We start from the raw sequence: 17,614 nt of genomic DNA, 5'->3' as shown, positions 1-17,614 counted from the left end.
CAATAAATTCTCAATGGCTTTACAACATTTTGCGCTAATGGGCAAGGAGCACTTGTAACACTTGTTCCTAAGTTTAGGACAGCAGGTAGAGCAAACAATATGACCATTATTAGACTGAAATGCAACAAAAAAGGAATCAGCAAATTAGACGTTGAACCATTTGCTAGAATATAATAAAATATAAAATAAAATAAGAGATTTCTTGGTAAGGCTTCTTAAGTTATGCAAGCAAAAGTATAACCAACATAAAGCTAATTATTCTCAATTTATTCTTCTCAAAATCTATGTACTCAACGATGGATTGCGGCTGGCCCTCAAAACGCTCTAGCGGCATGGCAACTATATCGAAGTTTAGGGAAACAATTAAAAAAGTCCATATAACTAATATATATACAAAATTAAAGACATTCATAGTATTAATCAAAGTTCATTGTTACAAACATTCAAACCAAATGTAAAGCAAATAATTCTTAAGCCTCTAACTCTAAGGCTTAAAATAACTCATCCAAATGTAAAACATTTTAAATAAACAAAAGTGATTCCTTCATTATCATAATGCTCGTCACTCTATTCACTACTAGACCACATTTGTTATCCATATAACTTAATTTTACCAAACACACCCTTAATCATCATCTTGAACATAGGAAGTAGGAGTAGTAGCAACATTAATGGACGGCAATGGATATTGTTTCAACTTCGACAATGGAAACATTGCCAAATTTATCATTGATTAAGGAAATTGTGGATTCATAATCTCTCGGTAAACCTTCAAGGTTTGCGTCCAAGTGCTCTCTATAGGAGATTGATTCACCAATTGCATGAACTGAAGGGTTAAAAATCCAAACATTCTGAAGGTTTCCTTCATTCTGTACAACTTTGAGATATTGTAGCTTCCTTGTCCACAACCAAATTGAAGAGGAGTGGGAACTGTTGACAAATTGGTTGATCCCCAAACCATAAATCTCTCCAAAATAAAATAATTTCACCATTGCCAAGTTCCCTTATGACCTCATTTGCAAACCAATTTGATTCTGTATCGCACTCCCTTCCAGTTGAGTCTAACCTTCCCGCATTCGCACCTTCCAAACATAACAATTTTTCTGCTGCAGGAATGCATCTAAACTTAATCGAATCAGACCAACTTCAACTTCTACAACCTTTTACTTATACCGAGAAATTAAACATATGCAAATATTTGACACCGAAGCGTCGTTCTTTTGATAAGCACGCCTTCTCCAATCTAACCCAATTGATTCATCTACTTTCCAAACAATTAAGGCGGCTAGGTTTTATGCGGAAGCGAGACACTCAAGAACGAGAGTTCGTGATACCATGTGAAAACTGAATATATAGTTCTAAAAAATTTACAACCACCAATGTGTTTATATAGGCTAATGTAACTTGATGGGCAAGACTATTATACTAATGGCCCCAATACACATAACCACTAATAATACTTAAAATAAAGTCTCCGTGAGCATAGCTCAATTGGCATGGACAATGCAAAATAAATTATCCACCGTGTTTATCTCTCTCTCTCTCTCTATATATATATATATATATATATATATATATATATATATAATATTTTTTAGGGATATTAACATAAAAATTATGTTCACTGAAAAAATTATTTTATAAAAATAAAGTAATTTGAATCCCTTGAGCGAGGGTCCTGACCTTAAAAGGTTGTTGTTTGTCAAACTTTGCTGTTGATATGCGAGAATTTTGTTGTTTGGTAACGTTTGCCAACACACACCCAAACACACATGCACATGGAGGAGGAATGTGATGATCCAAGTTCGATTCCAAGATTTTATATAAAATGTTCTCACATCCAAACCACTAGGTTGTAACACCGAGGACTTGATATTTAATTACAATTTATGTGTCAAAATTTTAAACTTGTGTAATATGGAATAAATGTGGTACGTTGTAGCCTTAAACAATTCTCAAAAAAATAAAAATATTAAACAACTTATAGCAAGAGAATGCATTATACTGCTTACAGAAAAGATGACAAAATCAGATGGATAACGTTGTTACACAAAATGGCATGAAAACTTATGTAATGGGAAGAACTCATAGCCGACCTTAATCACAAGACAACTAGCAAGGCTCCATACTGAAACACTCCCAACAAAAAGTGCCTTCTTATTTCCCTATTCTACCAAACTTCAATAATACATAATTGAAATAACATAAGATTGCCATGACTGTATACAGTCATTGTAAACTCATTAGTTTCTTCACAGGTCCTCTGGGCCATTAATTTCCTGCACATACAATCCAACCATTAGGTCGAACAATCAGAAAGACAAACCTCCCTACAACATTAACAAGCCTGATTCCAATTATGAAAATGGATCCTTAACGAGGGAGAGAGAGGGAGAGAGAGAGAGAGAGAGAGATTTGCAGGAATTTTCAGCTAAGGCACGGTGATTTTATGGCGTGATGTAAAATTCCATGTACTGTTAAATACCTTGTTTTCAATTACGGCTCCGTCGGGAATTTCCAGCTTTACATCAGATTTCGCTACGATACTGACTTTCCCCTGTTAAGGCACCAGAAAAACAACATATGTCAAAAAATAAAAATTTCAAGACAGAATGGTTACTGGCAGTCATAAAATAAACTGAGAACATCAAAATAGTTTTGGACCAGTTAGTACATCAATGAAATAAGGTTCAAAGTAGACTCTGGTCTATGTAGTTGTCCTTCATTCAGGTTTTGATCCCTATAACTTTATTTCTTCGTTATAGGGACCAAACTTATTAAGTTCGACTATAGGTACCAATCTAGTCCTACATGCTATCAATATTCTAAAATGTTAATCAGGTTAGTCTCTCTATCATCAGTATTTGCAGGTACTGTAATGACATTAAGGTACTACAAATGATGGAGATGCATTTAAAACTAAATGATGTTAAAGATGCAATTGATAACATATCAAACCTGTTTTAACATTTAGCAATAACAGTGATCATTTTAGAATAATGACAATGTGAGGACTAGGTCAACTTGACACAATCCTAAAATTTTAGAGACCAAATTGAATATTTACTCCAATCTTAAAATATGTGGATCATTTCCCATCTCATTAAGTCTAACTCAGATAGGGGCCGAAAAGATTGATTAAGGACAAAAACAGCAAAAAAATATAGAAATCAAAACCCAGCTCCATGGAAACTATATGGACTAAAGTTCACTTTAAACCATAAAATGATGACCCGGTTTTCTTGCTTACATGGATAGTTATCTCAACCAGGACAGTATAAAATTCCTGACATTAACAAAGATTATTTTGATGAATCTTTCAACTGTATATGGTTACTAATTCAAACAGCCGAACATTAGAAAAACGATTCTGAGCTTCCTATTAATAAAACATAACTTTGACAGTTTTTGGTAGTAAAATCTTCAAAAGTTAGTTATAAGAACACTACAGTTTCTTGCATGTGTGTGTGTGTGTGTGTGGGTCAAAGAACTTAGGGAAAAAGAAAAACTCAAGTATAACCTATGACTTCTAATGATCGTGATAAATAATTTTTGAAGAAACATAAATCATTTCTTGTATCCAGAAACAACCACCAAAAGTTATTCCCGCCAGGTGGGATCGGCTAATGGATCTGTCAACACTGTAAAGCCTTAAATTACCGTCAACCCTAAACTAATCACATTATATTAGGGGCGGAAGTTTAAGATAATAATTTGAGAAATACAGTTCTAAAACTCTAATAGCTTGACTTATTAAAATGTTTCGCGCTTCAAATAAAAAAAAATTAATGATTAAATCCAATACCTTGAGGATGACACTAGCTCCAAACGACACATCGCCAGCCACTTTTAGACTGTCAAGCTCAACAATACTAGGAATTGACTTGAAGCGGCTCAAGAAGTTGCTAACCTGTGAAGGAGGCAAAGACAATTAGTATCATAGTTGTAATATAACCCAATAATCCGTAATATAGATTTATAGCAAAAACAATCCCGTAATATAGATCTTAACCTTCTTAAATTCTGGCCCCAGTTCAATGGAAGGGTTTTCAGGATTAGCCCTAGCTGTGTTTCTGATGACAGATCCATCTTCCAAGGTGTAGAGGTCTGACTGAAAAAAGAGATAACAAACCATGTCAAATAAGAGACTATAGTCAGATTCCAAGCAAATAGCCTTGAGTCAGAAAAGCTTAGAACCTGGACAAGAAGCAAATCTGAAGTTGCCTTCACAGGAAGGAACCGGGATCGAGGAACATTAATCCCAATAGCCTTGTCAAAGAACTGTTAAAAAAATGTGAAATTAAAAGCACTAGAAGAGAGTTATAGCAATGAGAACCTATAAATAAGTTAATAAGCACTGAGTACCCTTATTGCTGCACCAGCTGCAGTTTCCAGCTGAAGAACTTTTACTCCATCAACTTCCTGGAAATCCATAAATTATGTGAGTAATTACACAACTAAATATATTTGTCAAACAACTAACTCACAGTATAGCATACTGCCAATAAGGAAATAAAGGCTGCTATCACTTGAAAAATAACCAATTTGTACCTTTGGATTGGGAATAATCTCCATCTTAAGAGCATCAGCTTCGACAAGTCTTTTGATTGCTTTCAAGTTCACCCACCTATAGATTACTGTCAATACCTACTTGTGCATGTGTAATCTAAAACAATTAGGCAATAATCAGTGAAACTTACAAATTATTTGTGTTGAAAATTTTGAATTTCTCTATTGACTTGAATTCGCCGACCTGCATAGAGAATAGCATTTCATGTGAGTGGAATAATTAGCAAATCTTTTCTCCGCTTTCCCCAAAAGTGAAGGCTTAAAATCACTATTTACAAACACGTCCCTGCCACCGTAAATTGTGTTGAAATAATTGCGCCATGCAATTGCTTTGAAATAAGATTAAGAACTCCTTATCAGTTTTGATTTAACAGAACTTTGCTTAAAATTAGGGACCAAAGTAACAGCTGACACTGTACATTGCTACGTAACAAATGATAAATGCATAGAATAACTTGTACATCATTTCCAACCTTTAAAAGTTTAATGAAAGGAAACCTGGTGTGACTTCAATGAAAATGAGAAAAACAATCAAGATTTGTATGGTTTTTCTTTCACTTTTTTATTAGAAAGGTTTAGCCAGTCATACACATGACTACTCTGGTAAAACAAGTAACATATCAGTCCAACTTAGAGTTTTTCACCACAAAAGAAAATGAACTCAAACAAGTCAACACCATCTCTATAATGCTTAATCACTACAATTATTTTCAAACAATTATAATTAACATTACATAACTAAGTAAGTTATCTAAAAACATTGCCTACACTTGGAAGAGAGGATTTATGAAAAAGACACAGATTAGTAGCTTACGTGTTCATCTGGGACTTGGGCAATTTCCAGGAGCTGCATTAAAGAATTGATCAGATGAAATACTTCTATAACTAGAGTACTAAAGCAATCAGATGAAATATCGATCAGAAGAAACTAAATCAGCAAAATGACATACCTGAACCCTTCCTTCATAAGAAATCAAAGTGCCGCCCTTAACATCAGCCAATGTTTTGGGAGTAACCTGTTTGATAAGAGCATAACATTTTTAAAACTACTGTAAGCCTAAAAAGTAAAAGGGAACTACTTGATAACAATCATCTTTCCTTACCTCCATACAATATTCATTCTTGTGCTCGATCAGATGGTTTAAAATTTCTAGATCAATGAGTCAAGCACACAAATAGAACTAAAGGGATGCTTTTCATGTGAAAGTAACAGTTAAAAACAATGAACAAATGGACTTAGTTAAGGATACTCAAGTCAACTATAGCTCCCAAGTTATCTGAATTGGCAACAAACACGTACTCTTTACCCTGTAAAAACAAAAGGGAAAAGAAAACAATAGTGATGATAATGGTCATAAAATTAAATTAAAGAAAGTTAAACTACAAACAATATGAGCTCTGGGGTCAACCTGTGATAATAGTGCATCAAGTTTTCCACTGTTCGATAATGATGGGAAGACGTCTCCATGGCCAGGAGGGTACCTATGCAAAGAATTACTCATGAGCCAAACTTGAAATTCTAATTGCAGATAGGCTCAAGGCTAGTTTCAACTAGCTTTAACAATTTCCAAGGTAAAAAACAACCATCAAGCATATGCATCACATACATTATAACCAAGGCTGTTAGTCTGTGTGAAATTGTGGAATCGCCATACACTAGATTCATAGAGCTAATACAGACATATGTTTAAAAGTAAAATGCTTATTACAGAATATAAGAATATAAACGTAATGTTAGGAACCAATCTAAGCCTATGTGGGTTTACTAAAGAAAAAAGGTAGGAATACAAATAAATAGCTAGCTGGGGTAGTTGGTACTTGTTTCTGTTAGATAAAGATGTTGCTCCTAACACATAATCTAATAATATGTTTGTGATAAATATTCAATATTCTAATTTATTAATAAAGCATACCAACCTAAAAAGAATGTAAATATTCTATAAGTAGCAAGTAAATTAAACAAAGATGGGTTGATAGAATGGACCAGAATACACAAACACAACATCACAATTAAAAATTTCTTTGCAGATCACAATATAGGTTGCACTTGCACATAAATTTATGACTCTGCAAACGAGTTAACCCAATTATAATACACACAATTCCAAGTTAAGAATTTGACATCTATGCACATAACCATAATATGATATTACTTAGGTCTGGGACATCATTACCACGATATCAAATTTGAACCACGACACTAGCAAGCCTCTCACAATCACACTTAGGTCATGCATGTAACTTATGGCCCAAAACGTTCAGGGAATGCTAAAACAAGCCTTTAAAAAGTGCAGATGTTTCCCAAAGCAAAAACAAATTAATTATATCCAGACCACTTATCTCCAAGATAGCAGACACATGGTGTTAAAGAACCCAAACAAGTGATATACATACAAAAATCAACAACAGTTTGATGAATCGAAAAGTACATAATTGCTAATGCATGGAGTTAAAGGCCAATGATGTGTTATTTATCAGAAAGTTAGACGAATTAATAGGATTTGACTACATGTTAATTGATGAGAAGAAGCTATATATCTCTTTAAAATTAACCAACAATAAAAAAAAATAAAGGAAATATATAAGTTGTTGCTAAGACCTTCAATTTATGGGCAGAAACATCATATCACGCCATGTGGCTTTGAGAGCAAAGTTTTTTACATAGACAAATATTATACCCTTTTCTTCAACAAGTACCAGATATATTTTAATCCATCCCAAGATTTCTGTTATCTGCTATGTCTATTTTCACGAAGATCGTATTTAAAAAATAAATAAATAAATAAATAAAATAAATATTTCCATAATAAATTAATTCATTTGACATTTTAAGAAAATATCATACTGAAAACAAAAATGACAGGGTGAGTGCTCTAAACCAATTAGGAGCTTTACACAAAAAGGCATTCCCTTGAATAATTCTCAGATAGATTAACATGGATCCCTTTAGATGTATGCCTATATTAATCATTTACTAATTTATACGCAGGATAAAGGAAACACAAGAAAGACATAAATCTAGTGAAAGTTGTGAAATCAATAAAATAAAATAATAGAGTGAAAACACTGAACAAATGAAGACATACCACCCATCCTTGCCGGTGTTCCCTTTGGAAGGCAATGGCGAAAAGTCATCAACAACCAATCGAGGATACTGGCTCTGAATAAATTCAAATAGTGCAACAAAACATCAAAACAAGAAGTTAAAAGTTGAAACTACAGAAAATTCATAACATAGTAAAACAAGAAATTAAAGTTACAAACCTGGTTAAATGTATGGATCTCAATATTATGGTTTTGGTACTTTTCAATAATCTACAAACAGACGCACAGTCAGTTTACATGCCAATTTGGATTATATTTAAATTCAGCAGAGTGGATTAAAGGTAAACTACAAGTACCTTTTGAGTGTCGTCATGGGTGTTGAATGAGTTCATCAAAAGCAAAGGAACGTTGCTTCCATATTTGGAATTGAGATTCTACAACAGTTGAAGTTATCATTAGAAAGTCCACGTGGAAGGGGGAAAACAAAATTAAAAATCAAGCAATAAGAAAGAATGACCAGAAAATAACCTCGATTTGGACGACAATCAAATCTAAAAATGTCAACCCATCACGAACTTCAATGACGGATCTGCATTTCATTTACATACAAATTAACACTTACAAATACAGATCAACAAAAAATAATGATCTAGGACAAAAAAAACAATGGTTCAAGAAAAAATATATCCCACTACATGTCATCAAATGAATTCTCTACTTTACATAGATTCTACATTCAATATATTCAAGAAATAGTTCACATTTTTTCCTTAAATAATAGGAGGCAATCTTTTGATCATCATCAAGTTCTAAAAACAGGATATTAACAATTAATCAATATCATATATGATCTAAGGGCCTGTTTGAACTTTGAATTGACTTATTTAAGCTTATCTACTATCATAAGCACTTGTGAGGCTGTTTGGGAGAACTTATGAAAAAAACTTATGACACACATAAGCTGTTTTCAGTTTATTCCATATGCTCTCCAGGATAACTTAAGAAAACAACATATAGCATATACGTAAAATAGTTTAATTTTGTTTCATCTTTTATTATTAAAATAGCTTATGCTATAAGCTGCAAAATAAGATGCTTATCCAAACAAGGCCTAAATATCAAATCTCAAATAGAATTTCATGCATAGGCAACATATACATACTTTGGACCAGTGCAACCCATAGTTGTCCCCAAGCCTCCATTAAGCTTCAACACCACAAGCTTATCCAAAAGATTCTTTATATCCGACGAACCTGAAATCAAAACCGATTTTCTTTCACGTAAATATAACGAAATCAATCCATCATAACACATCAATATTACAAAATAAAATAGAACACAATAATAATTCGTTAATATTTAATTACCAGCAGGAGTTGGCGCCAAAGTATCATAAGGCACAACAACTTCATCAGTTGGCGTCTGGATCTTACTCCATTCTACATGCTGCGCTTCACCACTACAATGTATTGAAATTCAAATCAATAAACGATTTACATTAACTTTTTCGGTTACATCACAGATCAAACTTCTTCGGTTACATCACAGATGAAAATGTGAAACTGAAATCGATGATTGAATTACCTGAGGTAACGAGAAACGAGGTTGATGAATCCGGTTTTCTCATTCTCGCTGCAAAAACAACACATATCAGATTTGAAATCTTAGATCATGAAAAAATTGAAAAAACTCTAACAGTTTCGATGATTATCGATGAAATTGAGAAAATGCGAACCTGATTTGATCCAATCCAGTAACAGCGGATTTGAGATTGGCGAGATTGGTTTCGGTAGCGGTAGCCATTGGCGATGGAAGATTCTAGAGAGAAAGGAAGATGCAAATGTGTGTGTGGAGAGAAGAGAGCGAGAAGAAGGTGATGAATGAGTGAATGAAGAGAAGGTGTGGTGTTTAAGGGTGATATCTTGCTGTAAGAAATTGACACGAAAACAAAACGCTATTGTCACTCAGTTTATATTTAGACATAAACCGAATATGCTTTTCTATTGCACCAGAAAAATAATTAGTATTTATTGGTTTTCTTTCATGCACAGGTTGGTACTACCGTCCAATCGTGAAAAAGAGTAGCGCGTTTTTCACGCAAAGCTAAATAAGAAAAAAGAGACTTCAGTAAATTTCACTCTACTTTTTTCTTAATAGTGTTTTTCGCTCCATGTAATATATGTCATTTTCGGTTTTCGCTTTTATAAAATTTTCGGTTTGATTTGTATTCTCGTAAAAAAAAAATCCGGAAAACACCCTTAATAGACTATTTTTCAGAATTTTTTTTCGAAGAAATTTTGGTTTTTCAATGGCTTATTAAGGATGTTTTTCGAAAAATAAAATAAAAATTACGAGGATGCAAATCAAACCACGAAAACGAAAATGACTTATATTACAGAGGTGAAAAACACTATTAACCCATAAAACTTTGTTAAACTTATGATCTTGATAATGGAGAGAGTTTAGTTAAAAATCATAAGAAATGCAACTAAACTTTTTTCTTTTTCAAGATATATAGCAAAATATCATTTTTTTTATTCCTCCCCGTACAATGCATCATAGATTCATAAAGATGCGATATACCACCTTACCAAAAAAAAAATCTTCTTTAGTTATACTTGGATTTTCGCATCCTATCAAGCTATTTTTTGTTGTTGGTTAGTTATATTTAATTAAAATATATTTAAAACAAAAAACAATCAAAAATATTAATTAATATATGAAAAATACAATTAAAATGTACTATATGTCATCTTATGTTTTGTTCAGTTGGTAGGGACGTTATATAATATATGCAAGGGAGCATAATATATGCAGATGTCGTAGTTCAAACTCGGAACATCTCACTTATTCATCTTTAAAAAATGGTGAATTTTTAATAACTATACTACTTGACCAAAAAATAATTTTTGTAAAGGAATCGGCAACATTCAGACAATATTTTTTATTGTGTCCATGTATCCAAAATAGTACGCATTTTTATAGTCCTCTTTCGTTGATGTCCATTTTCAGTTCTTATGTGAATACAATTTGGGTGACCTTTTAAGTCTCCTAATCTCAAAATTGTCGCATGTTTTGTCACCTTTACGTGGGGGTAGTATCTCCGTTGTGCACCACAATGATATGTTCACCATATCCATTGGAGACGTTAGCAATCTCATAAACCTCATGCATTTGTGACATGTGAACAACGCAGACGTAACACCAGATATTTTCTGCATTCGCGACATTTTCTACGAAGATCGACCTCGAACTGACCAACTGACTGTTCTTTTTTTTTTTTTTAGGGAAACTGACTGTTCTTCTATTGGCTTTGTATTGGATTTATATTTTCGTCCACCATGAAACTACAATTATGTCGGTCGAATAGTTCATTATATTGTGAGTAATTGAACTTTATATACTTGGACGCTTATATTTCTAGTGGTTGAAGCATACATGTTTAGATCATGATGCCCTATCTTTCCTTGTTAAAACAATAGACATTGAGCTACGAATTCTAAAATATATGTTTTCATTTATGACAACCAATAATATTTCTTCAAGTCACACTACATTTTGGTAGAAACCGTATATATGTATAACAAAACTACTCTTAATTATATGTCTTTTCCAAAATCAACTTATTTACGTCGTAAATCCAGACATGTACGTCCTACTCGAGGGAAAGAGTTGAGACCATTGGTGTAGAGATGGACTTGTAATCTTGCATGTTAAACTTTAAAAGTTAAATCAAAGGAGGTGTTAGAAGCTTAAATATTTTTTTTCCAAAAAAAATATTTTTTATTTACTCATTTTTGTTTAATTTACTTTAAATCAAAAGAGGTGTTATAAGCCTTTTTTTTTGTGGCATGAATTCTGACTTTCTTCTTAGTTAAATAGATTTTTTTTTTTTTTCAAAACAAAAAACTTAGCCTTGTCTATTTTTGGAAGAAAATAAATTGATTTTGTTTGGATCTCAAGTAGGCTCAGGAGTATGTCACTTTAACTGAGTTCATCTATTTCCACCCCTAATTGTTATGCATTTTGCCAAAAACATTAATGTAACATCTTAACACTTTTAGTTATTTTTTAAGATATTTCAAAAAATTAAATTGAATCCCTAAAAAAAATTGAAATATAAGATTTGTTAGAGCAAAAAAAAGTATTTTTAAACTGAATGAGTTTTTCAAAAAAATAAATAAATAGGTTTCAGTTGACTTGAAATTTATGAATTTTCAAAGCATAAAATATGTTTTAAAAAAACTAAAATCGAGTTTTATAGATCTTAAAATATGTTTCACAATCGAACGTCGATCCAATCTTAAACTTATAGTTTTACACCTATTCTATATTCTAACAACGATATCTACAACAAACTTGTGTGATCACACAGGTATTTGCCTAGCTAGTTATATGAGATTTCTTTTGCATTTACAAACTCTTGAATGGTAAAACTTCATTAAAAAACTAAGTAAGCACAGTGTATGATATATCTAATTGCTAACACCTTAAAAAAAGTGTGGTATCTCTATCTTCTAATAGTCTCTATCTAAAATCTTAACCTATACATTTGAAATTTAAACATTAAAGGATTTAAGTAAAAGCAAAAAAATAAAATGATTTTGAATGATAAAAGATACGCTTCAAGCCTCTTGAGCACAAGCAAGTGAAGAGGACCCAATAACCGGTTTAACAAAACCACAATTACTACAAGGTGTAGGAATTGTCAATTTCATCTCGTTGTAATTTGTGCAACTCCTCGTGTAATTGTGCCCTCCCCTTATAACATGTTCAGGCAATCTCAATGTATATTTCTCATGATCTTTTTCTTCACCTCTAATAGTTACTATAGAATGTCCCGTTGAATGTGACCTTGAAAATCTATGATCTTCTTGTTGTTGCATACTCATACCCACATGATGATCATGTTGATCACCTTCATGTACTTGAGCTCTAGTGATTTCACCAACATTGTCACTTTCCTCTCCTCTAACATCAATGTGTATATCATCGCATGGTAACGATGTCATACCCTCTTGCACATTAAGGTTGTTATTGTTGTTGTTGTGGTTGCCTTCCCCGTGTTTGGACATTTGGTTGGGAGGTGAATCAAGGTCTGTTCGACAAACGGGGCATGTCTTATGAGATTCAAGCCATAGGTCAATACATTCTTGGTGGAAAACATGACAACAAATGGTTAGGAGACGAAGCATGCTATCATCATCAAACTCTAGCAAGCAAATGGCACATTCTAAGCTATAACTCTTTTCCTTACGAAGGTCTTTCACGGAGGAGTAGAGGAAAGTGGGGAATTTTTCTAGAAGGGTATTATCGAGTCCTCTAGAGGGTGACCTATCAGGTGAGAGACGAACGAGGGAACCTGAGGTCGTGCGTTGCAAGGCCCAAGTGTGGAAAAAGCCAGCAAAACAATACTTGCAAACATACACAACGCTGAAAGCCACAAAGCATAAGATGAGGACGGTGAGGGTGAAGGCTACTAGAGCCGGTGGGGTCTTGTATGTTGGGGCCGGTGGGGTGTCGTACTTAGGCTCCGATGAAGACATTGGCGGGATGAGAAACTATCAACAATGGAATATTATTGGTTTTCAAGGTGACCGGAGAATGATTTATTCCGGACCTTCCACCCTTTCTTCTTTGCATGGATGAGAGGAGTTTGTGAACAAAGGAGTGGGTGGGTGAATGAAGGGACATAATATGGATAGAGAATCGATAAGATATGTTATACATGGTGTTATTTGAGTACTAGATGATGGGTTAATATTCCCGTAAAAAAACTAAATGATTGGTTAATAAGAGACAGTAATGTGGAGAGTGATTTTTAGCCCTTGGTTAGAAGGGTTGGTTTTGAACGAGTCCTTATGAGAAGGACAAGGACTTATCTCCGAACATTATTCAAGGTGTATCTAATGCATGATAGCTACACATATCGCATATAAATTAGTTGTTTATATTTTTCATTATGCAAAACGCAAAGAATAGTGCATTTCTACTACCATGAGTATCTTCTCTACAATGCAATTACTTTTTTAATAAAAATTGTAAAAATTACTCAAGTTGGCAACTTGCAAATAAAATATGAGATACGACTAAAATGTTATGCTAAACAAAGCACCACATTCACATACAACTACATTAATTCAATTGCCCTTTTAAAAAAACTAAATTATTCAATTATATGCTCAACGAAACACATAGATCAACCAAAACAAAATCAACTCTTGTGGCCATGCAGAGTACACGTCGAAACAAAAATAGGAGAAATAATAGCATTATATCAGACCATATAAAATGAAGACGAAAAATCTTGGTAAATGCAATCTAACATCAATACCCAAAATTGTATCCAAATGGTATGAAAAAATGTCACAACTCTAAACACAAACTTTTTTTTTTATCAAGCAAAGAAATGCTATAAAAGACCTCGAAAGGGCCAGAACCCTTAACAACAAAAGAGCTTACATCAGAATAAAAAGAAGGTACAAAAAAGATACTTTTTATTGGACTCCACCCCTCACAATCCATAATTTTTTCATTTAGACCCATTTTAATTTTTTCATATTTTCAAACAAATAAAAATAAATACCTTTATTTTATTTTTAGAAATTTTTAATGGCGTTTTTATATATTTTTTATTTTAAATGTTTCGTCATTTTTCACTTTATTTTTTGGTGGTTTTCTAATTTAAAAGTCACAATCGTCGAATTGAAAAGAGATTCTAATTGTTTGCTTATGCATAGGCGTGTTTTGAATTTTATAATCCAAACTGTATTTTCGATTCGGATTATATAATATAAGCGGGCGTAAAATGAGAATTTTAAGCGGCGTGTGAAAAATGAGTAGAGTAGAAAAAGAAATTTCCAAGAAAATATGTTCTTCTCACTATTGAGCCCATTAGTTTTGAATTCATTTTCCTGTGGCCTGTTGTTTTTTGAATGGCCTTTATTGAGCGCCAGATTAGTGATTTTTGAGTTTAGAAACTTCTTTTTGAAAATATTTTCCATAGGTGTGTGAATTGTTTCAGTTGAAAAATTCTTTAAACAAATCATGTGTGAGTGTAGTTTGTAAATTCAAGCATATGCATGCATGCATAAAATGATACGCTTGTGCTGAGTTTTGTTAATAAACCATGCTGTTTGAAAAACAAACAAAAAATTCGTGTCTTTTTTTTCCGTAACAATTTCTATGATGTCTTTTTCTTTCCACTAATGCTATATTTCACTTTTTCATTATCTGTGTGGGCAAATATTTCAATTTTTTGTTGTTTAAGCTAAGCCTAAGATGAAGCTAGATATGCACATATACTATTACTAGTTATTCCATTCCGGAACCAAGATAGTATAAAAATAAAGCTATTTTCCCTAGTTTTACTTTGTCAATATTTATTTATGATTTTAGAATTGGACATATGTATGGTTGCACCATCACAAGGGATTGATGGGTGATGATGCAAATACTACATAGTAAGAATTTAAGGCTCGTCCAATAAAAATTTCATGAGTAGATCAATATATCCTTAACAGCTCTACTAATTAACATACTAATATCACTATTCAAGAAATACTAAAATGACAATTAACATCATGACATTTGTCGTTAATAAAAACATATGTTTATCTCTTCTAAATGTTATGTATAGCAAAGTTAAAGACAAAATCTAGCTAGTAAGTTGGGTTTTTGGTACATTGAAAGGTAAATGTTATTAACACTTCCCATTCATCATTGAAAGCAACTCTTCTCACATTCATTTTTTCTCTTTAAACACCATAAAAATACCAAAATAACTCCAACAACAATTAACTGTTGCTTGCTCCCAACAACATTTGCCACGCAGTGTTTAGAAGCAAAAATAGAAATGAGAAAAGCAAAATCCTTCATCATTTGCCTTAGTTTCCTATTCAAAACAACCAAAATGTATCTTTTGAGTATTACTTTTCCCACCCTATGCATGACTAGCGCGCCCTGTATATTTTTCAAAAATGTCCTTGTGCAATCCGGATTCAATTTTTCCATTTATAGGGTGAAAATTTGAGTTTTTTCACAAATTCGGATTTTTCCGGATTTTGTAATCCGGAAACTTCAAAAAATAGGGCGCGCTAGATAATTTTTCAAGATTACATAATCCGAACACCCCATAAACACCCTTTTTCAAGGGAAAAACAGTTCGGATTATATAATTCGAATTGTATCAGCACAAATTTTAAACATGTTTGTAACATGGATAGTCATTTTAGGGAACAATATTAATCTTCCTAACTCTCATCCTTCTATTTTGAGTCATTGTTACATGTTCGTAGTCAAAAATCGGGTTTTCGGGCTACTTGATCGGATTGCTCCGAAAATTCCCAGAAAATCAGAAAAAATTCAAGGATCATGACTCCCCTAGAAGGGACTTCTTATGGGACTCCGCCCCTCAAAATCCAAAATTCCATCGTTTAGACCCATTTTTTTTTTCTTCATATTCTCAGAAAATCAGAAACAATTTGCATTAGTTTTATTTGATTTTTAGAATTTTTTGGTGGTATTTTTCTATTTTTATGATTTTATTTGATAGGTTTTTAGCATTTTTTTACTTAGGTTTTTTGTTGTTTTTAAATCCAAAACTCAAAATTGTTGAAATGTGAGAGAGTCTGATAGCTGATTATATATAAGAATTGTCCGGATTATAAAATCCGAAATAGTGAAACATGAATCCAAATTTTAAAATCCGGATTGCACAAGGGCATTTTTGAAAAATTTACAGGGCGAGCTAGTCATGCATAGGGTGGAAAAAGTAATACTCGTATCTTTTTCCTTTGAGCCCAAAGGGCCTAGCTCTCAAGAAACCCAAAAGGCTACACTACTAGCCCACAAAGGGTTATCGATAGTTCTCTAAGGATTCCACGATATGATTCCTCGAGCAAGTATTACATAATCTTTCACAACTTCGCATAGGTCAACTATATGTTCATTAACACAACGACTCCCGACATTTTGTGGCTGCATGCAGGCCTATAGCTTCAACTAACTTGCATGTGATACATTTTTTTAGTTACCCCTTCAGTTCTCAAAGAAAAGAGTCCTAGTAATCAAAAGTTTAATTGACATGTAAATAAACTCTAGTTAAGAATTATTCGATCCAAAAACCAAATTTGAATTCTCCTGAATAATTTGTTTTTGATGAAGCCTCACTGACCACTTGAACACAATTATTTGGTTAATTGTCTATGATTTTGCCCCCAAAAGTCTTGTTTCGGATGAAAAGGGAGGGAAATCTTATCTTTCATTTCTAAATTATAGATATTATATAATATTTCTAAAATCGATTATGGCCTCAATTTATTTCACCCCCAACTAGTTTTATGTGCAAGTCGCTTCCCCCTAAACTGCTTTGTGGCCACCAATTTACCCCCCTAAACTCCTTCGTCGGATCTTCCACCACCACATCCACCGCCTCCACATGTCGTTGTTATGGATGTCATCTCAATTAAAAAGTCATATGAGCACCCACTCAAAAGCCACCATTGACTACTCCATCTTTATCGTGTTTGAGATTCAATGTCTTCATAGTTGTTTTTCTTGTTTCATTCTTACATTTCTTTTCCTGGTTTTTGTATTACTTAGCTTGCTTCAAGTTTGCACTGTATATGTCTATTAAAATGCTTGAGAATGACTCGCTTCAAAGAATTCATATTTTAAAAAATCCATCTAATGTTAAAAAAATCTTCATTTTATTATTCATCTAAAAGAATTCTTCATTTTTGTAATCGAGATTTCTATAATATATTAGACGTGAATGAAAAATATAATTCAAAATTTCAAATGATACACATGAATTTGACTTAAAAACATAGGGAAAAAATGATGATAGAAAACATTAGAAAGACCATTGTTTGAAGAAAACAAATTAGAGGTACCAAAATGAGATTTTATATATTATGCACAATTTTGGTCTCTCGATTTTTATTTTTTTTGTGTAAACTGGGTATCCTCCGCGTGCAATGTTGAGACTAATCCCTCA

General features: G+C 32.9%; 2 protein-coding genes across 2 annotated transcripts; both read right to left on the bottom strand.

Annotated features, from left to right (window-relative positions):
• Positions 1–1,952: 1,952 nt before the first annotated feature.
• Positions 1,953–9,602, bottom strand: LOC11442099 (UTP--glucose-1-phosphate uridylyltransferase). Its single transcript, XM_003616132.4, has 21 exons — positions 9,350–9,602; positions 9,199–9,246; positions 8,982–9,073; positions 8,777–8,867; positions 8,143–8,203; positions 7,971–8,048; positions 7,834–7,884; positions 7,656–7,729; positions 5,979–6,051; positions 5,820–5,877; positions 5,673–5,719; positions 5,520–5,585; positions 5,384–5,416; positions 4,701–4,753; positions 4,552–4,627; positions 4,366–4,422; positions 4,198–4,281; positions 4,013–4,111; positions 3,806–3,910; positions 2,486–2,557; positions 1,953–2,279 (listed from the first exon to the last, which is right to left on the bottom strand). Exons 1-21 carry the CDS (start codon positions 9,415–9,417, stop codon positions 2,253–2,255), a joined length of 1,413 nt encoding a protein of 470 aa, XP_003616180.1. The 5' UTR covers positions 9,418–9,602; the 3' UTR covers positions 1,953–2,252.
• Positions 9,603–12,239: 2,637 nt separating this feature from the next.
• Positions 12,240–13,219, bottom strand: LOC11442098 (RING-H2 finger protein ATL29). The gene has a single exon (XM_003616131.3). It carries the CDS (start codon positions 13,158–13,160, stop codon positions 12,240–12,242), a length of 921 nt encoding a protein of 306 aa, XP_003616179.1. The 5' UTR covers positions 13,161–13,219.
• Positions 13,220–17,614: the final 4,395 nt, after the last annotated feature.

Source organism: Medicago truncatula, chromosome 5 (genome assembly GCF_003473485.1).
Source record: "Medicago truncatula cultivar Jemalong A17 chromosome 5, MtrunA17r5.0-ANR, whole genome shotgun sequence".
Classification (NCBI taxonomy): Eukaryota; Viridiplantae; Streptophyta; class Magnoliopsida; order Fabales; family Fabaceae; genus Medicago; species Medicago truncatula.
Note: the sequence above shows the minus strand (reverse complement) of the source record. Positions and strands in the feature narration are given on the sequence as shown.